This window comes from Haliotis cracherodii, unplaced genomic scaffold (assembly GCF_022045235.1).
Source record: "Haliotis cracherodii isolate W230 unplaced genomic scaffold, xgHalCrac1.p SCAF_11, whole genome shotgun sequence".
Taxonomy (NCBI): domain Eukaryota; kingdom Metazoa; phylum Mollusca; class Gastropoda; order Lepetellida; family Haliotidae; genus Haliotis; species Haliotis cracherodii.
The window spans coordinates 6,368,748-6,391,511 of record NW_027266266.1 but is presented as its reverse complement, the minus strand read 5'-3'; the positions used below and the strand labels follow the sequence as shown (position 1 = coordinate 6,391,511).

Genomic DNA, 22,764 nt, shown 5'->3' with positions numbered 1-22,764 from the left:
CGAGGCAGAGAACATATATATGTACATGTACATGTAAGAACAACAAAAGTTATAAGATGACGGTGGACACTTAACAAGGGACGCCAACAGATAATTGGCACTGATAGGTGATTAGCAATGGACAAATGGAAGCCAACAGATAATTGGTGCTGATAGGTGATTATCAATGGACACATGGAAGCCAATACTGAATGGTAAATTATCGCTGACAGTTGATAGGGATGGACAACTGGAAGCCAGGACTAATATTGTCACTGATGGGTGATACATTGATAATTCATTCCGTAACGTCATTGCCTGTGATGAATATTCCTTTCATGCCAAACCCCCAGAGCACAAGCAAAATCTTCTACTTTTTTTCTGTTTTCTGATACGAAATTCTGTTTTAAATATTTCTGGTCGTTACTTGACATTTAGTATCACCAGTACCGTATATGGAAATAACATTGTGTTTCGATGAACATAAAATTGTCCAGCAACTTCGTTTTTCCGCCATTCCTGTTTGCAGCATACCCACGGGGCGAATACGTTCACCTGCTAGCCATCTTCATCAGGCGAGAACCGACGGACAGATGATATGCAACGTTACTTGCCATAGGTCAACGGCAGATCGTAACTATAAACGTACTCCCAAACTACAGTGGAAGCTGCGAGCGCTGTTATTCAAGGCAACGCCGACAGAGTAGGCCGCTAAGGATGTTGGTGGTTTCGTCGCAATCTCGCTACACAAAGAACGCCTGGAGTTCACCTTGTCCATGTTCAAAATGCACGATCATCTGTACATGCCCATCACCGCCACGGTGTCACGGTTCACGGTTATCACTGGGCTAAATCCATTGTATGTTGACAAGAATTATGATTTTGTGGACGTAAACGTAGTTTCACGAGACAAAATGCCTATTTCATATCGATCTATTCAGCATTCGCATTTTATGTCTGGTTTCAGTTAGGCTTCATCTGTCCGTTGCACACAATGCGCCATTCCTTAAAAATAATGGTGACTGGGTGAGTTAGTTGTGTTTAACGCTGCTTTTAGGTGAGGTGACATGGGGATTAACGTCGCGGCCAAGATTATTGCACTTATATAGCAACGTGTATGGCTCCTTGTTCTAGTACGGACCAATACTGGTTTTACAGTGCTAGCCCACTGAGATACCATGCCCCAGTGTAACATGTATACCCCACTCAGACACAGTATACCGACTCCGAGCCGACCAGTCCTTGTTTAGCCCCTTAATGCCGAGCACCAGACAGGGTAACAACTAGTACCATCTTTTAACATCTTTTGGTATGACGCGGCCAGGGATCGAACCCCGGACCTTCCGCTCTCCGGCTGGACACTCTACCACTAGACCACGGAGGCGGCCAACGCTGCTTTTAACAATATTCCAGTTATATCACGGTGTGTCAGCTTAATGTGGGAGGAAAGCCTGAAGTGGTCAGGTCTTAGACTATTATCACGTCGGTGCAACCCACGAGCACGAATATGGTGCTGATAAACTTGGAAACGTAATCGGGGCGAACCGGGATTCGAACCTACAATTATAGGTTTATGGCGTGTCCAAGGCACGCAATTCTGCACAGCGAATTTCGACGCCTAAGACGACTGGGCAACCAGTGCCCCCTAAAAATAATGGAGTATTGGGACAATTGAATGACGTCACATTTATGTTTTATATCAACTACACAGATATGGAACAATAAACTGATCTAAACGATGTATCAAGCTACTGTGATCTAACATATTATCAAGATACCCGGATCTAAACGATATGTCATGTTACCTTTATCTAAACGTTATATCAAGCTACCCTGATCTAAACGATGCATCAAGCTACCCTGATCTAAACTATGTAGCACGCTACCCTGATCTAAACGATATATCAAGCTTCCCTGATCTAAACAATGTAACCAGCTACCCGGTCTACACGATGTAGCAGGCTACCCGGATCTAAACGATGTAGCAAGCTCCCCGAATCTAAACGATATATCAAGCTACCCGGATCTAAACGAAGTAGCAAGCTTCCCGGATCTAAACGATGTAGCAAGGTACCCGGATCTAAACGATGTTGCAAGCTACCTGGATCTAAACGATGTAGCAAGGTACCCGGATCTAAACGATGTTGCAAGCTACCCGGATCTAAACGATGCAGCAGGCTACCCGGATCTAAACGATGTTGCAAGCTACCCTGATCTAAACGATGCAGCAGGCTACCCGGATCTAAACGATGTTGCAAGCTACCCGGATCTAAACGATGCAGCAGGCTACCCGGATCTAAACGATGTTGCAAGCTACCCGTATCTAAACGATGTTGCAAGCTACCCGGATCTAAACGATGTAGCAAGCTCCCCGGATCTAAACGATATAGCAAGCTCCCCGGATCTAAACGATATATCAAGCTCCCCGGATCTAAACGATATATCAAGCTACCCGGATCTAAACGATGTAGCAAACTACCCAGATCTAAACGATGTAGCAAGCTACCCGGATCTAAACGGTTTATCAAGCTTCCCTGATCTAAACGATGTAGCAAGCTCTCCGGATCGAAACGACCAGACCTGTGAAGATCCGGGCAGAATAGGTCTTCAGCAACCCATGCGTAAAAGGCGAAAACGCTTGTCGTAGGAGGCATCTCAGGTGGTCAGACTCGCTGACTTGGTTGATGCATGTCATCGTGTCCAAATTGCGTTGGTCGATGCTCATGATGTCAATCAATGGATTGTCAGGTCCTGACTCGATTATTACAGACAGCCGTCATATAGCTGGAATATTTAGAATGATTGCGGCGTTAAAAACAAATAAACAAGTAAAAACAAACAAAAGCAAGCTACCCGGATTATTTTCAGTTTTCAATAAATGTTATAATCACAATACCATCTGTCGCTGGATATATATGCACGGAGACTTTATTTAAGTGACAAAGCGAGTTTGTAAATATGTGTCTCGCAAACAAAGGTCACAATATGGGACATATCAACGCAAACTGCAAGTCATGAGCTTTAACTATCAGATTGTCCTATATTGTGACCTTCACTTCGGGATATAGTTTGAACTCGATCCAAAAGGGCAAACGTTCTATTTAATATTTCTTGTCTTGATCTTACTCCGGAAAGTGTTATTTCACTCGAGTGAAATATGGAGTCTGATAATTCGGGATAAATACAATATAACATCACAAAACACATAATAAAATAGCTAATACAAGTACCAATAAAGACTTATATTTTAAAGTAATTATATTCACGTGTGTCAGTAAGTTAGATAGGAAAAAGCATTCTGAAATTATCAAACACATCCGCATCCAGTGTTTTGCCAAGCATATTGTGTGTGTTGTTTGTTGTTTCTTTTTGTTTGTTTGTGTGTGTGTGTCTGTGTGTGTGACTGACTGTGTGTGTGTATGAATGTATGTGTGTGTATGCGTGTGTGTCTGTATCTCTGTGTGTGTGTGCGTGTGTGTCTGTATCTGTGTGTGTGTGTGTGTGTGTGTGCGTGTGTGTCTGTATCTGTGCGTGTGCGTGTGCGTGTCCGTGTCCGTGTGTGTGTGTGTGTGTGTGTGTCTGTATCTGTGTGTGTGTGTGTGTGCGTGTGTGTCTGTATCTGTCCGTGTGCGTGTGCGTGTCCGTGTCCGTGTCCGTGTGTGTGTGTGTGTCTGTATCTGTGTGTGTGTGCGTGTGTGTCTGTATCTGTCCGTGTGCGTGTCCGTGTGTGTGTGTGCGTGTGTGTGTGTGTGTGTGTGTGTGTGTGTGTGTGTGTGTGTGTGTGTGTGCGTGTGCGTGTGCGTGTCCGTGTCCGTGTGTGTTGGTGTGTGTGTGTGTGTGTGTGTGTTGGTGATTAACAAATATATATGATACACATGTCATAAACCTCTTCAGGTTACACACCACCAAATGTTTCCCCATAGACTTCTATAGTAACGTTATATTTTGTTAACAATAACTAAGCATTCAACAGCTATTACCTGTACGTGTATGCACAGTTTGGCCTTAGAGCAGCAATAAAAACAAACAAAATGACTAGCGTAGCCAGCTCCTTTTCCGAGTACAGGAAGCTAAACACACCGTCACCCAGTTTCGCACCAAATGTCACCTACTTGAAAATAGCTGTGGTCACATTCAGCAGAAGTTATCATGTTGAAAAAGACAGTACTAAATATAGAAAAACATGGTCAGTTTTAATAACTGGATAGATATACATTTAAAAGACATAAACAATCTAACACAATATCCTCCAATCACAGCCTGCAGATATCTCTGGATCTGCACTGAAGGCTCCCAACGAAACTGATTTGGTGTAGTAGAACCTGTAGGTTATCACTGCCTGAATTAACTGACACTGAATGTATGCCACTACTTACTCAAACCAATACAGGTAAGTTTGAACCTTCACGAATCAGCGTTCACTATGACCTTCGATAATGAAGTAGGAAAGTATTCCTCCAGCAGAATGGCATCAGAACCATGCAGTGACCTGTCCTCAGTCCCGATTTAATTCCCATTGAGCACCTATGGGACGAGATTCATAGACGGCTGAATGACGTCTGAACTGCATCAGGCTTTAAGTGTGTGATATCCCGTTTCTCCCAATACCACCGCCATCACGAAATAAGGGAAGGAATCTCTTAACTACAAAACTACGAAAGCATTAACGTTGCTCAACTGAAAGAAGCTAATGTGGTTGTTTGCGTATATCTTAAATTCGGTAAGTAGGCATGGCATGAGTTTCATACTGTGATGGCTGAATGTGCTGTTAATCAGGGACGAGTGTCAATATGTTGTCAGGGTCCAAACGTTGTTCACGTGTCACGTTGTGTTTTCCGTCAATATGAAATATGGTAAACGTGATGTGTTATGATATCTACTGGGGGCACAGTCGTGCATCGAAAGTGTTTTAATATGTTTCAAGTCAAACCACAAGTGACAGAAAACGCTGCAGAGGGTAATAATGGACGTTATGGGAATTCCGTATAGTTTAATTCTGTAGTTTTGAAGTAGAACTATTTGTTTAATTTGGCACAAACGGACAGATTGACATAAGCTTACTTTGACGGTTGGGAAATGATTTTGCTCGAAGACACAAACGAAGAATTATGTGGTCATCATATTCGTATCATCAGCTTTGTAAATCGGTGTATGGCTGAAAATGACTCAAAATTAGTGGTTAGATATGAACTACAAAATTTATGACTTTGTTAAAATATAAATAAACAGAAGGAGACGAAACTGCTTCCAATGCGTTTAAATGGCTCTGTATTGTTTTTAGACGGACATAGAAAAAAATATACCAAACATATCATTTCTTAATTCGTTACTCAAGAAATGAACGACGAGTGGGAGTTGTGCTTATCGTACAATAAAACAGTGCAGTGTTTTATTGCTTTGGGTTGGTAATTAACAGGCTATTACATATATACGTATAGAGGACATTACTTTTGTTATGTGCAGGGTTGTCTCACTGACATTTTATTTGGAGGAGACAGCATGACCCAGTTTCGTTTATCAGTCACATGACCCATAGGGTATAAAGAGATTTGCTGAACTGAACAAGACCACTCATTTCACCATGGCCTCAGATCAAAGTGAAGAAAAATATTTGTTGTAAGTCTTTTCTGAAGATCATATATTTCATAACTATTTCTCAGTGTTATTCCGCATGTTTATTGACTAGGTATTTGAATTATCTCACGTTTGGAGGTACTTCGTGTACAGGGGCGGGCTTTGCTTGCTGAATCGAGCGCTAGGTCAGCGTGACCTGTATCTCGTCAATGCAAGGTCCATTCACTCCTGTGTGTAAACACTATTGTTTTGTTGAAGGAGCTAAAAAGAAACTACTCCTTACTTCTTCTTATGACTGTTGTGACTATGACTATTGTGCGTTGGCAGTACATGCATGTTCTCAAACTACTCGGGTACGTCCATGGATTAATAGATATATAATTAGTTACGGATACATACATTTCTCGATCATGAATCGTGTTTTCCAGAGATCCCGACCTTGGACAGCTACCCGATCTGAGAAACTCGAAAGGACACGGATTCCGCTGTTTCAAACATGATGGGGTGTACCTCCTTGTGCCGCCTCCATTCATGTTGAAGGGAGGTCATCCCACAGACAGAATCAAAAGTATCAAGGAAGCCGAACTGAAAGACGATGACGTCATTATCTTGGCGTATCCCAAATGTGGTAGGTACACGATAGGTCACGAAATGCGTGAGAAAATGTGATACTGGTATGAAGGCGTGTTTGAGTTATATCAAGGCATGTCTTAGTTATTTTACGGCATGTCTTTTACGGCATGTCTCAGTTCTATTATAGCGTGTCTCAGTTATATTACGTGTCTCAGTTATATTACAACGTGTCTCGGTTATATTGCAACTCTACCACAGTTATATTACAGCGTGTCTCAGTTATATTACAGCTTGTCTCAGTTATATTACAACGTGTCTCAATTATATAACAACGGGTCTAGGTTATCTGACAATGTGTTTCAGTTACATTACAACATGTCTCAGTTATATTTCAGTGTGTCTCAGCTATATTACAGCGTGTCTCAGTTATATTACAACGTGTCTCAGCTATATTACAGCGTGTCTCAGTTATATTACAACGTGTCTCAATTATATAACAACGGGTCTAGGTTATCTGATAATGTGTTTCAGTTACATTACAACACGTCTCAGTTATATTTCAGCGTGTCTCAATTATATTACAGCGTGTCTCAGTTATATAACAGCGTGTCTCAGTTATATTACGTGTCCGAGTAATATAACAGTGTGTCTCAGTTATATTATAGCGTGTCTTAGTTATATTACAGCGTGTCTCAGTTATATTTCAGTGTGTCTCAGCTATATTACAGCGTGTCTCAGTTATATTACAACGTGTCTCAGCTATATTACAGCGTGTCTCAGTTATATTACAACGTGTCTCAATTATATAACAACGTGACTCGGTTATCTGACAATGTGTTTCAGTTACATTACAACATGTCTCAGTTATATTTCAGCGTGTCTCAATTATATTACAGCGTGTCTCAGTTATATTACACCGTGTCTCAGTTATATTACAGCATGTCTCAGTTATATTACGTGTCCGAGTTATGTAACAGTGTGTCTCAGTTATATTATAGCGTGTCTCAGTTATATTATAGGGTGTCTCAGTTATATTACAGCGTGTCTCAGTTATATTTCAGCGTGTCTCAGTTATATTACACCGTGTCTCAGTTATATTACAGCGTGTCTCGGTTATATTACAACGTGTCTCAGTTATATTACAGCGGGTCTCAGTTATATTTCAGTGTGTCTCAGTTATATTACAGCGTGTCTCAGTTATATTACAGCGTGTCTCAGTTATATAACAGCATGTCTCAGTTATATTACAGCGTGTCTCGGTTAAATAACAGCGTGTCTCTGTAAAATTACAGCGTGTCTAAGTTATATTACTGCCGGTGTCAGTTATATCGCAACGTGTTAGTTGGAGGAATGACCGATTAAACGCCAATCATAAGCCAGTCACTTTGGCGATCATAACCTAGGCGAATCTGTGACAAAATTCCCGAGAAGCGGAACCTGGCACGGCAAAGGGAGCCAACTCTGCTGGTCGCAGTTTAGCGCCTTAGGTCACAGGCCCGACCGTCCGCCAAGATAACTCTAGAATTACGTCTTGATATGATAATAATGTAACATTGCCGTTATGTTCATGAGAAGCACAAGAGGAAGAACATTAAGCATGCTGGGATGGATGTTGCTTCTGGAATGATTCATTATTGACTAACCCTATCTCTCATTCAGTGTACGGAGTGCATAGAGGACTCACACACACATACACACTCACCCAAACATACACCCAGTCACACACACACACACATAGCCACACACACAGAGACACACACTCACACATAAACACACACACACTCATTTTTTCTCACACAAAAACACGTACGCGCACGCACACACACACACGTACACACACACAAACACACACACACTCTCGCTCTCACATAAACACACACACACACACACACACACTTAGGCGCTCAGAATACCATCTGTTTAGCCTGTTCAATTTAAGGTTGGCCTTTTCGGTGAAAGATTGACTGGACTAATGTCAATCAAGCTGAATATTTCTAGGCATGTTATATTTATATAGCAAACCTTCTATATATTGATACACCTAGAATAAATTCTGTCTCAATTTGAGGTTAGAATTTTTGGTGAAAGACTGACTAGACATTCTTGTTTTAGGAACCCATTGGCTGTGGGAAGTCCTCGAGATGCTAAAGAGTGGGACCATCAAGTACCAGAAGGATGTGAAAGAGACCCGGATGATGGAATTCATCTTCAAAGATGGGATAGAAGCAGTGCAGCATCCACGGGTCTTCAACACCCACCTTCCTCTGCGCATGCTCCCTACACAGGTCGTGGAGAAGAAGGTCAAGTGTATTCAGATCATGCGCAACCCTAAAGATGCCTGTGTGTCCTTTTTCAACCACTCCAGAGATCTGTCTGAACCGTATGGTTATGATGGAGACTTCGCAGAGTTTACAGAGGCGTTTTTGTCAGGGAAAAGTAAGTACAGCGAGTGGTTGATCACAGTCAATACTTCACGGTCCTGTGTACACAACATCCCTCCATCAACCTTGAATACACATGGCCACTTTGTGGAGTAGTCGCTATGTTAAACCAACGAATCAGGCAAAGGACAGGTTCCAACGAGAGGGAAGTCATCGAGTGTTCCGACCAATAAGATTTCAGATAACATCGCACAAACGGTAATGTTTCTCGCTTGGCAAAATCTGCAACATGTGCCATAGCCTTGTGCTCATCTGACAGCGTCCGTTGTCTGATGGATAGAGCGTCTGCCCGGAGAGCGGAAAGTCGGTAATTCTATAGTTTTATCGCATATCTTTAATTGGACAAGACACCCACCTGTTTGGCATCAATTTTACGTAGATCAAATACCAAAATGAATATTTCAAAACAAACAAAGGTGTATTCAATACATGTATTTGTTCATTATTATGTGGATGTTTCTCTTCATCTCGTCTCAGTATTATGAAACAAAAGCTGCGAAGAAAGCTCCCTTTGTATGGAAGTATCAGGATAATCGACCCACGGGACAACGCGGCACGGTTTATATATGTTTTTTTTCAATTCTTGGAGAAACAGTTAATATCCTATGATCACCACATTTAAAAAGTGTGAAACAATTGATTATATGACACTAAACGAGCGGAGCAATTCATAAATCGTGTGACAAACGCACATCTATCGAATCGTTAGACATCACCGTTCTGTCAATCAAACGACATTCAACACAATTCAAAGACCAAGACAATTACTTGTATGTATATATATATATATTTAAAAAATAAACATTTTGTTAAAGTAAAATATTCAGTTTTAATTTTGAAATGAAATGAAGTGGCTACTCATTAACCTGTTCATATGAAATTACAATATTGAATATTACACTCGAAGGGAATACCTACGTGTTGCAGTTACCTTCACATTTCATGCTCTGACACTTCTCTGAAATGTCGTATACGAAACTAAACTTGTCAGTTTCTTATGTAATGTTCAAGCAAACGGAGGTCTATCAAAGGTTCATGTATTTTGTGGCCTGTATCTACGTATGATATTGAACATTGATATATATCCATTGTGAAATTAATTGCGTGAAAAAATATGCAAAAGATACTAGAAATCTACATGATGATTTAAACTGTAAGCAGCAAGATGGAATGTACTTATATTCACCCGACCTTCACCTTTAAGAAATTACGAAAATATGTAAAACAACATTGACGTTTGACGGATTGACTAATAAATTTGCCCGTCCTCTGACATCAGTACGCGGGAGTTTATGAGGGGACGGTCGATGATTCAGGGATCGTATGTACATAAATGTGTCCTGTAAGTAATCAGAAACATTCTGACAATCTGCGTATTGTTATTTGTTTTTATGTTCTTCATTGTAACCAGGAGAGATGTACGTGATTTTGCGTCAGTCATGGCGTCACGCTGGACGGAATCTTTGACAATTTCTGTTAAATTTAGGAAATCATTGTGATGTATCTGTAATGAAAAAATTGTAAAAAATAAAAGCAAATGTGCAATGCTTGACTTCCTCACGCATAACATCTCCGTGAAATTTTGGGGTAAGACATTTCGGCAGAAGAAGGCATCCCCAAGGGCACCAACTGTGCTCCCCTTCTTGCGGATCTGTTTTTGTGTGCATATGAATTGGAATTCTGCTTGCATTGGCAAAGTCAAAACACGGTAATTTAGCCACGACTGTTTACATTAAGCTTCAGGTATATCGATGATCAGATATCGTTAAAAAACAATCAAATAGCCAATTCCATTCCACACATTTACCCCCTTGAACTGGTAATAAAGTTCGCTTCATCTGTTTCATATTTAGATATATGCTTAAAGATTCAGAGTAACAAAGTACACTCAACAAGACGGGGTGACTTCAACTTTCCCTCAGACAACTTTCCCTTCATGTCGAGCAATATATATCAGCAACTCCAGCCTTTGGTGATTACATTTCACAACTTTTGTGATACAATGGAGCATGCTCTTTCTACTAAGATTACAAAGAGCGTCAAAAGACTCTTGCTTAGTAGTTGTTTGATCAAGGTTACAACATTCCAAGGTTTAATGGCACCACCAGTGGAGGACATTTCCAAATTTGATGCATCAGTGACAAAGATGATATCCGTTGCAATTGCCTATTTTGACTTGAACCATATGTTCTCATGTTTTTCAGGTGAACAATTGATATGCCTTTGCATGTGTTTGTAACAGATACCACCGGTAGGGCAGGATACGCTCACCTTTTCGCGAACACCTGGTATCATCACCATTTGATAGATTCATGCACACATGTTCATGGTATAGTCGTACTATCGGCTCTGCTTTATTCAGAGATTTCTGTTGGATATGGAAAGTGTTTTGTCGCTTTATTGTTATGAATATGGAAGGGGTGTTTGTCGTTTTTTATTACATCATAACAACGAAATATGGATAAGTATTTGTTGATGCGATGTTACATGAAGACAATGGATCCTGTGACAATGGCGACAGACAATGACCTGGTTCCCGTCCTGACGTGGGGTCGAACTTGTATTCACAAACACGTCGATATCCTGTCCATACGGATGACGACCTACAATGCGATGTTAGCACTAGGATTGTCACAAGTCAAGGGTTAAGGTATGACAATCGTTTTTTGGACCGTGATCATTTATATACACGAACTTGACGTGTTTGTGAATCCAATTTCGACACTTCTCCAGAATAACTGCGAATGGACTCAAAGAGGACATATTGTTTCAACTTTATCTTCCTTAATTTCTAGTGCCGTTTGGATCCTATTCCAGCTATCTGCTAGCGTGGAAAGCCGAAGTGGCAGCTTCACCAGAATTACCTGTCCTTTATATGTTTTATGAGGACATGAAAATTGTGAGTATTTCTATCAGCTACAAACCTGAATAAATGGCGTTGTTGGCCAAACATGAGCCCGGTTTTACCGTAAACTATAGGATCAATCTGCATATACAACCAAGGTTGTACCATATTGTACATATTCCTGTCTCGTTAATATAACAGTCTTTTGAGTGAAAACCCGTCTAGATCCGGATTAGAATTGGCCATTTAGCAACATATTCTTGTCGTAAGAGGGGAATCGGGTTGTTAGGGTCGCAGACTTTTTTATACATATCATCGTATCCGAGTCCAGAGTCGATTAATCACAGACCGCCGTCATCTAGCTGAAATATTGCCGAGTGCGGCATTAAACAACAATCAATCGAAAATCGTTTGAGTGTAAGGTAAGCAGAATTTACTCACTCACTCCACTCAGGTTTTGTGCCTCATGGTACAGGCTTCTATTAACATATGTCATGGTCCAAAACACATGAACTATAATCTTTTCAAATTTGGCTGGGTAAAAAACCATCAAACAATACACTACTTCCAGGACCCTGTCAAGGCTGTTAAAGACATCGCCAAATTTCTAAAGCTGACATCCACCGACCAATTTTGTGAAGAGGTTGCGGCTGCTTGTTCCTTTAAGAAGATGAAGAAGGTTGACCAGGAAATGAAAGGTGACCTACCCTTGAAGATATGGAAAGATGGCGCCGAAGGGACGTTCTACAGGAAAGGTATGACACTTGTCATTTTAATTCTGGAAACCCCGGACAACAGATCAATTAGCATTCCAAAATGTATTCTCAGCTCCCTGTGAGGTATACAACCCACATTTGCCTGTACGTAAGAGACAAAGATCCTCAGCTCCAAGACAATATATACAAAGAGCATTCCTAGTATGGAGTCGTGTACCTTTTTGCCTTTAACACAAAGGTGGTAACACGTTGTGCTTACTGTGTTTTGTGCACTAGTGTCAAATAAGTTCAGCAACGCTGGTTGCGGTGAGTATATCGATGAATGACCACGTTTGGCAAGGGTTTGTTCCTATCCCGCTCCGAAACACAGGTTATTGTAGGTGTAGTGTCTCACGTCATCGACATCCTTCAGCGCTATGATACAAGGCAAGCCCAGTCCTTTTTATTATCAACTAATCAAGAAACAGAAGTCCGTTTGTGGGTGTGGCCTAATTTTTGTCCGTTTATGAAAACGTAAACGCAAAAACACTGGTTGGTTAGCCAATTAAATGTCGCATCATCGCTGGCAATTTATTTATGTAACAATAATTAAACGTATTGTAACAATAATAATCGCTAGGACACAAGATTTCTCCCGTTCGCATGCTCTTGATTTTAGTTTTTATGGGAATTTTTTTTAGCAAATTGCGATATTTAGACAGGATGTACAATCCCGACACGTCAAATCAGGAAACAAAACATGAAAACCCAAGAAAATACTATTACGATTCCTGCGGTTTAGGCTCATGCATAATACCATAAGGTCAAGGTGCATGCGTTCCTTATTCGTCCTGTGGGAATTATAGTTTGTCGACCTTATTTTCCCTTGTGGTAGGCGGACAGGAGGAGGAAGATTAGTAGCAGTGTTATTATTTCCGAGACCCATAAATCAGATGTTCAGTATTATTGTCCATGTTATCATCGAATACTGGTGTTGGTTAAAGATATACTGAACAACAAAAGTTCCTGTGACATTGAAAGAGATTTAATGCAAAGTTATGTTTTTTACCAATTTTGAAACAATTTCGGTTTGCAACAGATAAAAGACTCCTGTAAGTGTTCAAATGGTTTAATTTGCCATACTGACTTCAGAAAATACGTGATTTCATAAAAACAACATGAACATGCCAAAATGTCAATTTACAAATAAATAGCGTGTGTGTCCACCTCTGGTTGCGATGCAAGCAACACATCTTCGTCTCATGGAATGGACCAGGCGTCGCACAAAGTCCTGTGGGATATCTGTCCATATCTGCTGGAGCATGTTTCGAAGTTCCTGGAGTGTTTGTGGAACACGTGGTTGACGTCGAAGGCGCCGATCCATCTCATCCCACATGTGTTCAATTGTTGAGAGATCAGGGAGGCTACCCGGCCAGGGGATGACATTCACGTTGTTTTGTTGAAGGGAATCCTGAACAAGCGAGCAATATGAGGCCGGGCGTTGTCATGTTGAAATGTAATGCCTCGGCAATGACGACGCAAAAACGGTAAAACAACAGGGCCGATGATCTCGTCGCAGTAGCGCTGTCCATTGAGATTTCCCTCTACTACTATCAAACGGGTACTCTGTCTTGCTGTAATCCCAACCCATACCATAACGCTGCCGCCCCCGAACCGATCTTCTTCCATGACACAATGATTGACGTAACGTTCACCTCGACGTCGGTACACTCGAATCCGTCCATCGCTGTGGCTGAGGTGAAAACGAGACTCGTCAGCGAATAGAACTTGTCCCCACTGCATGGCCGTCTGCACCACTGTAGACGTTCTTGACGGTGGTTTCCTGTCAAAATTGGACGTCTGGCGGGTCTTCTGGCGACAATCCCTGCACATCTGAGGCGGCGACGTACGGTTTGTGAAGATATTCGTCGAAGGCCAGGGATGCTTCTTGCAGTCACTGTTGCTGTCTGGAATCGATTTCGGAAGTGTGTTGTTCGAATCCAGTTGTCTTGTCGATTATTGGCTACGCGTGGCCTGCCACTCCGAGGATAGTCTCTGACTGCATTCGTCTGTTGCAAATGGTGTTTCTGTGGACGTTAACTTGTCTTGCAACATCACGTTGACTCGATCCTGCTTCAAGCATACAAATGGCTCTCAGACGCTCATTTTCGGACAAGCGTGGCATTTCGTAATGTTGAATAATTGCGTAATTTTGTTGTTTTTCTGAGTGGTTGTTGTCAGCACGCTGCTAAACACTGCATATCGAATCCCGTTAACGCACAAGTTTTTATACCCATTCTAGGGTAGTGAAATGCATTGGGCTTGCATAAAAGTCAACTTTTGCATGGAATGCATGCTTTTCTGTAGCAGTTGCGTTTTTGTGACTTGATTCCATACATGTACTACAATATTGAAAACCAAACTTTGCTTGTTTGAAAAAAACACTAAAATATTGGTGTCACAGGAACTTTTGTTGTTGAGTATATGTTTGTGTTACAGATGTAACCAGCGTACTCTGTATTTGAAGTCCATTGATATATTTCTATTACATGGCTTGTTGACAAACGTATGCCTGTTTAAAGTAGGCTCTCTTGGGTACATTTGTTTATCTGTTTCAGGTGAAATCGGGGACTGGAAGAATTGGTTCACTGTTGCAGAAAACGAAAGATTTGACCAAATATGGAACGAGAAGATGAAGGATTCAGGGTTTGAGTTTACCTATACAGCGGTGTGAGGTCATACCAAATACATTGGTTTCACGGGAACCGACATAATGAAATATATAATACCCAAGAAACCGAGTGTGCAGTGACATTTTGCTTCATAAAATCATTTTTCACCTACAGCATCGCCATAGCGCATCAATTTGAGACGATGTTTCATTTGTTACCTTATATCTAACACATCTCGTCTTCAATGAACTTAAATTGTGTTTATTGCTCGTATACAATATCGGTATACTGTCTCCAGTTTGTCCAAAACTAATTTTGACCGTAACATTTATGGGATTTTGCTCTGACTAGAACGGTAGCTGTGATTATTAACACTACTTTCAGGATAAGTAAGTTGGCGAAATCATTGACTGCCGACTACACTATCCTGCTAGCTATAGACATTGTGAATAAAGAAATAATATCAGACATAAAAAAGATAACAGCGTTGATGATGATGAGTGAGTGAGTGAGTTGGGTTTAACGCCGCTTTTAACAGTATTCCAGTTACATCACGGCGTGTCAGCTTAATGTGGGAGGAAAGCCCAAAGTGATGCAGGTCCCAGACGTTTACCACTTCGGTGAAACCCACGAGCACGGGTAGAAACATAATCGGAGTTGATGATGATGATGATGATGATGATGATGATGATGATGATACACAATACCATACGTCTGAGGGGACCGATTTGCTGTCTGCTTTGGCTGTTGAAGTCTTATGTTCTGTGATATGGGTTTCTACTGGGTGGAAGGTTTCCCATCAAAGAACATAAGACTTCAACAGCCAGAGCAGACAGCAAATCAGCCCTTTCAGACCGCCAGCAAAACATCCCTAGCCATCACGTTCAGTTTGACAAAATCCAAATCCACCCAACCAAATATCAGGACTTCACGAAAGGAAACTCACAGAAGCCATAGAAATCTGCCGTCACAAATCTTTGATCAACAGAGATCACCGTCATTACGCCTCCGTCTGCCTATGACGATATAATCACGCAATAGATTTTTTTTTTATAAGGATCCAATCCTTTTAATCCTTAGCCTTACTGCACATCTGGCTTCACTGCTCGTGTGCCTCATTACCTGTGTGCTATTTGTTATTCTTCCTGTACAATTGGCTTTATCCAATTATCTGTTATCTAATACCTGTTGTCAATGTTAATCTGCTGCTTATCACAATATATCATGCACATCCACCTCTCATTGTTTGGTTTTTGTCACTCCAGCTTGATAACGGTGTAAGAATCTACATGGAAACGTCACTGTATGCAATAAACAAGAAGTTCCTATCCATAAAGGTGTACGTTTACTACTTACTCACTTACTTCTAGAATGCCCATCAAACAGTTCAATATACGGGACCGTTTTGCCGATAAAAGGAAGGTAACGGCCAGTTTCTGTTACTTATTGCTTGTAATATCCAGGTGTGATTTATGAAATAAGAGGAATGTTAATTAAAAAAAAGTATACAATATTCGAATTCTTACAATTGATGTTTCACACAAGACAAAGTTAGACTGCAGACACAGAGGCTTGGGCGATAGTTGTTGCAGGCAGATCGAAGACCGTTGTCGTGCATCTTTAGGTTATTTGAAAGGAACTGGCCATGTAGAATGTCACTATACTTTGAGGATTTACGTGGTCAGTGACGAACATAATTCATAATCCTTCGACACTTCGACACTGACACCGCGTAAAACCTCACGGTTGAACCGACATAGAGTGTATCACGCGAGTTTATCTATGGATGGTCCATTTTCTCTGCATTGTGGAATAAACGTATTTAGAAAGCATTGCTTGGTAAATGTTCTGTATTAGGAACAAACATTGCATATAGATAGCCTCGGCGATACATAATGTGTCATAATCTCTTTATCAAGAAATGCCACTCTTGAAATCTCTCACCGAATTTTCATCTCTTACAAACGGTACCTAAACATTCCAAGTTTTCCTTGAATGTGCACATTAATTTAAACTGATGGACAAATGAGTGAGTGAGTGAGTGAGTGAATGAATGACTGAGTATGGTTTTACGCCGCTTTTAGCAATATTCCAGCAATATCAGGGCGGGGGACACCAGAAATGGGCTTCACACATTGTACCCATGTCGGTAATCGAACCCGGGTATTCGGCGTGACGAGCGAACGCTTTAACCACTAGGCTACCCGACAACCCCGATGTCAGAACGTCAGACCTCTGATGAGGGCTGCTGGAATCAGGCGCTATTCCTCAACCAGTGCCTGACAAGCCTTGTCTTGCGAGTGGAGGAACGGGTCGTTCTCCGATACGGAGACCCACAGATGCTCGTTAGGGGACACATCCGGAGATCTTGGCGGCAACTGCAAGACATTGACGTCTTTGGCATGCAGAAAATTGATCGTAATTCTTGTCATGTCCTGTCTGGCGTTGTCATTTGGAACAGGGTGTTGGGTTCACTGCAGAAAAGGCAGGGCAACGGGAAGAAATACCTAGTCGACATTGGGTCAGATTGGCACCGAAAAAAACAGATGTGTTTTGACGTCACCGTGACTCCGGTTCCCCTCGTCGGCGGTGCAATCTAATGGTTCAGTAAGATCTGAAGAAAAAAACCCTCTTTGCCAGTTCCTGTTCTGCCACTGAGGTAGAGTGCATGCACATCTCAATCTATGGCGTCGACGTTGGCGTCTTAGGACTACTATGCGCCTCAATCTCCTCCACGATGTCCTTCTGCTGACTGGACAATCAAGGTTGGTTGGTCACCATCAAGAATATGTTCCTGATGTGCAAAACCCGAAGGTAACGGGCCTGGTACTGCCAGTTTGGCAGAAACGAGTCTTCAGTCAGTAATTGTAATGCGCACGCAGCCTAAGGTTGTTGCTCCGTGGCTATGGGTAGCCCCCGTCTGTATCATACTGATGGCCCTTTCCATCTGCGAAGGTGATAAAATCTTAGCATGATTGTTCTGGGGTTTTTTTGTAAATTCCGATGCTAGTTGTCAATGTTCGGTGGTTTGATACTCTCATATCAATTCGAGATTCTGCAAGGGAATTACATATTTTATCGTTTAAATGCATTTCTTTCGTATTTGAGCGATGACATTAACTTTTTCATTAATGGCCATTTTGGCTGCGTTTTGTGGAAATATTTTAAACTATAATTTCATATTATGCAGCTTGTTATTAAAGGTTTGGACATTTTATGTTATTGTATAGTTTACTTTTTCCCATCAGTCCATCACGTCAAAATGTCAGTGATTAATCAGTCGGACTGTGGCAACAGTCTGTATGGTTCCGACTGGAACTTGACTTTTATTTTAGTAAACTACCAGATAGGCAAAAAGGCACTTGGTGAGGTTAGGGTGAAATTGGGTTAAACGTCGCGTCCAGTTTAACATGTATACCCCATTCAGACACAGTATACTAGTGTACTACACTCCGAGCCGTTGTTTTAGCCACTTAATGCCGAGCGTCAGACAGGGTAACAACAAGTTCCATCTTTTAACGTCTTTTTTGGTACGACGCAGCCGGGGATCGAACCCCGGACCTTCCCCTCTCCGGGGGGACGCTCTACCACAAGACCACGGAGGCGGTCCCAATAATGGCAATTGCCTACAGATAGTTGTTCAACTACACGTGCCATAGCCTTGTGGTCATCTGACCGCCTACTCGGTCTAGAAGATAGAGATAGAGCGTCTGCCCATAGAGCAGGAGGAAGGTGGTTCGATCCCCAAGCGGGTCATGTCAAAAGACTTTAAATGATAGTACCCTCTCTGGCGCTTGTCATTAAGGAGATAAGACAAGGACTGGTCGGCTCGGAGTGTCTACTTAAACTGTGTCTAAGTGTGATATCCATGTTCAACTGCGGCATTATTTATCAATGTGCCCTAAGCACACTCGCAGACACATGCGCTTGCACGTTGCTTTATAAGTGCAATAATTTGGAACGCGACGGGATCCAATTCTGGTCATCTGCTCTACCTCAATGACTCAATGTGAGGCAGGGTTCGCACAGTGTCTATGCACGGAGAATATACATATGCTCGTCATGCAAAGGGTCCAGATTCGATTCCCCCACATGCCGTGATATGCTAAAAATTGCGAAAAGCAACCTAACTGTCCGGGCTTAGCATAGATGATAATAGCATACAACTCCAGCTGCCTTCATATCCTGATTGTAGGAACCACTGATGCAACTTTGATGGCATCTTGTATACGACTCCGTACAGTGAAACTAAGATTACCTGAATCTCACTATAATGAGTTATCGTTTCAGTTAAGTTAATGTAACTATATGGTCCCTATCCAACCTTTGAAGGACTTTTGTCTGTGTGCGAACACCTGGTATCATCACTATTTTATAGTGACTGACTAACTGTGTATGATTTTACGCCGCTTTTAGCAATATTCCAGCAATATCATGGCGGTGGACACCAGAAATGGGCTTCGCACATTGTACCCATGTCGGGAATCGAACCCGGGTTTTCGGCGTGACGGGTGAACGCTTTAACCACTAGGCTGCCTGATTCATAAGGACATGCTTTTGGTAGAGTCGGAATCGTGGAAAGGATTCTCATTTTAGTTGAGATTTCTTATGATTATGGAAAGGTTGTTTGTCGCTTTAGATTTATATCAGCACAACGAACTACTTATAACTCGATAGTGTTTGATGACCTTCAAAGGCCTTTTATCATGACCTAAAACAACGCCAGCGCGACGACGTTAAACGAGGGCAATGGATCCTGTGCTACTTGCAACGCTCATGACCTTGTTCCCGTTCTGAGGCAGGGCCGAACTCGTATTCACAAACATGTCGATGTCCAGTCCATACGGGGTCATGACATACAATGCGATCTCAGCACAACGACTATCGCTAGTCTGGGTTAAGATATGGGAGATATGGACAGAAACTTGACGTTATTGTGAATGGTTTCGGTTATACGGCATATTGTTTCAAGTTTATCTTCCTTTATTTTCAGTACCGTTTGGATCCTATTCCACCTATCTGCTAGCGTGGAAAGCTGAAGTGGCAGCTTCGCCAGAATTACCTGTCCTTAATTTGTTTCATGAGGAAATGAAATTTGTGAGTTTTGAACAACAGAAGGCTTTTTCTATACGCTTCAGACCCATATAGATAGCATTGATGACCAAATAACCTATAGAACTAACCTTCATATACATTCAAGGTGTACTATATTGTTCAAAGTCCTGTCCCGTTAATATAATAATATTTTGAGTGAAGCTCTGTTTAGAGATCCGGGCTAGAATTGGTCTTCACCAACGCATGCTTGAAAATATGTTAGATCATAGTAGCTTGATACATCATTTAGATCCGGGTAGCTTGATATAACGTTTAGATAAAGGTAACTTGACTTATCGTTTAGATCCGGGTATCTTGATAATATGTTAGATCACAGTAGCTTGATACATCGTTTGGATTCGGGGAGCTTGCTACATCGTTTAGATCCGGGTAGCTTGCAACATCGTTTAGATCCGGGTAGCCTGCTACATCGTTTAGATCCGGGTAGCTGGCTACATTGCTTAGATCCGGGAAGCTTGATAAACCGTTTGGATCCGGGTAGCTGGCTACATTGCTTAGATCCGGGAAGCTTGATAAACCGTTTAGATCCGGGTAGCTTGCAACATCGTTTAGATCCGGGTAGCTGGCTATATAGTTTAGATCAGGGTAGCTCGATGCATCGTTTAGATCCGGGTAGCTTGATATAACGTTTAGATAAAGGTAACTTGACTTATCGTTTAGATCCGGGTATCTTGATAATATGTTAGATCACAGTAGCTTGCTACATCGTTTAGATTCGGGTAGCTTGCAACATCGTTTAGATCCGGGTAGCCTGCTACATCGTTTAGATCCGGGTAGCTGGCTACATTGCTTAGATCCGGGAAGCTTGATAAACCGTTTAGATCCGGGTAGCTGGCTACATTGCTTAGATCCGGGAAGCTTGATAAACCGTTTAGATCCGGGTAGCTTGCAACATCGTTTAGATCCGGGTAGCTGGCTACATTGCTTAGATCCGGGAAGCTTGATAAACCGTTTAAATCCGGGTAGCTTGCAACATCGTTTAGATCCGGGTAGCTGGCTACATTGTTTAGATCAGGGAAGCTTGATAAACCGTTTAGATCCGGGTAGCTTGCAACATCGTTTAGATCCGGGAAGCTTGATAAACCGTTTAGATCAGGGAAGCTTGATATATCGTTTAGATCCGGGTAGCTTGCTATATCGTTTAGATCCGGGTAGCTTGCTACATAGTTTAGATCAGGGTAGCTCGATGCATCGTTTAGATCAGGGTAGCTTGATATAACGTTTAGATAAAGGTAACTTGACTTATCGTTTAGATCCGGGTATCTTGATAATATGTTAGATCACAGTAGCTTGATACATCGTTTAGATCAGGTAGCTTGTTATATCGTTCAGATCAGGTAGCTTGATATATCGTTTTGACCAGGTTTGCTTGATATATCGTTTAGATATTGGTTGAGTTGCAAGCAGTGTAGATATTGCTCTGTTTGGCCAAGCTTCATCAAACTGGGTTTATCGTTCCATATCTGTGTAGTTGATATAAAACATAAATGTGACGTCATTCAATTGTCCCAACACTCCATTATTTTTAGGGGGCATTGGTTGCCCAGTCGTCTAAGGCGCCGAAATTCGCTGTGCAGAGTTGCGTCCCTTGGACACGCCAGAAACCTATAATTGTAGGTTCGATTCCCGGTTCGCCCTGATTACGTTTCCAAGTTTATCAGCACCATACCCGTGCTCGTGGGTTTCACCGACGTGATAATCGTCTAAGACCTGGCTTCACTTCAGGCTTTCCTCCCACATTAAGATGGATTAAAGCTGACACACCGTGATATAACTGGAATATTGTTAAAATCAGCGTTGGCCACCTCCGTGGACTAGTGGTAGAGCGTCCACCCGGAGAGCGGAAGGTCCGGGGTTCGATCCCCGGCCGCGTCATAACAACAGACGTTAAAAGATGGTACTTGTTGTTACCCTGTCTGGCGCTCGGCATTGAGGGGCTAAAACAAGGACTGGTCGGCTCGGAGTCAGTATACTGTGTCTGAGTGGGGTATTCATGTTACACTGTGGCATGGTATCTCAGTGAGCTAGCACTATAAATCGGCATCAGTCCGGACTAGAACAAGCAGCCAAACACACACACACGTCGCTATATAAGTGCAATAATCTTGGACGCGACGTTAAACCCCATGTCATCTCACCTAAAAGCAGCGTTAAACACAACTCACTCACTCACTCACCCAGTCACTCACCATTATTTTTAAGGAATGGCGCACTCTTAGCAACGGACAGGTGAAGCCTAACTGAAACCAGACATAAAATGCGAACGCTGAATAAATCGATATGAAATAGGCATTTTGTCTCTGAAACTATGGTCACGTCCACAAAATCATAATTCTTGTCAACATACAATGGATTTAGCCCAGTGATAACCGTGACACAGTATAGACGTAGATCCTACCCCAATTATTGAAGCTGCCACTAAACATACCTTAATGGCGGTGATGGGCATGTACAGATGATCGTGCATTTTGAACATGGACAAGGTGAACTTCAGGCGTTCTTTGTCAAGCGAGATTGCGACGAAACTACCAACATCCTTAGCCGCCTACTCTGTCGGCGTTGCCTTGAATAACAGCGCTCGCAGCTTCCTCTGTAGTTTGGGAGTACGTTTATAGTTGCGATCTGCCGTTGACCTATGTCAAGTAACGTTGAATATCATCTGTCCGTCGGTTCTCGCCTGATGAAGATGGCTAGCAGATGACGCACGAAAATAAATATATTGGTACGATACCCAGTCCAGCAGCATCACTCATCCTGGAAAAAACAGTTGCAAGCTTATGTCATCCTGAAGGTTTCTCGGAATAACACAGATCACCACTAGCCGGTTTATCCAACACAGATGCTCAATGTGATTTAGATCGGGACTGAGG

At 42.0% G+C, this 22,764-nt stretch overlaps 1 protein-coding gene across 1 annotated transcript; it reads left to right on the top strand.

Annotated features, from left to right (window-relative positions):
- Nucleotides 1-5,509: 5,509 nt before the first annotated feature.
- LOC139455317 (sulfotransferase 1B1-like) lies at nucleotides 5,510-16,257 on the top strand. The gene is made up of 6 exons (XM_071236868.1): nucleotides 5,510-5,595; nucleotides 5,982-6,181; nucleotides 8,239-8,562; nucleotides 11,363-11,466; nucleotides 11,984-12,167; nucleotides 14,726-16,257. Exons 1-6 carry the CDS (start codon nucleotides 5,561-5,563, stop codon nucleotides 14,839-14,841), a joined length of 963 nt encoding a protein of 320 aa, XP_071092969.1. The 5' UTR covers nucleotides 5,510-5,560; the 3' UTR covers nucleotides 14,842-16,257.
- The last annotated feature ends 6,507 nt before the right edge of the window (nucleotides 16,258-22,764 follow it).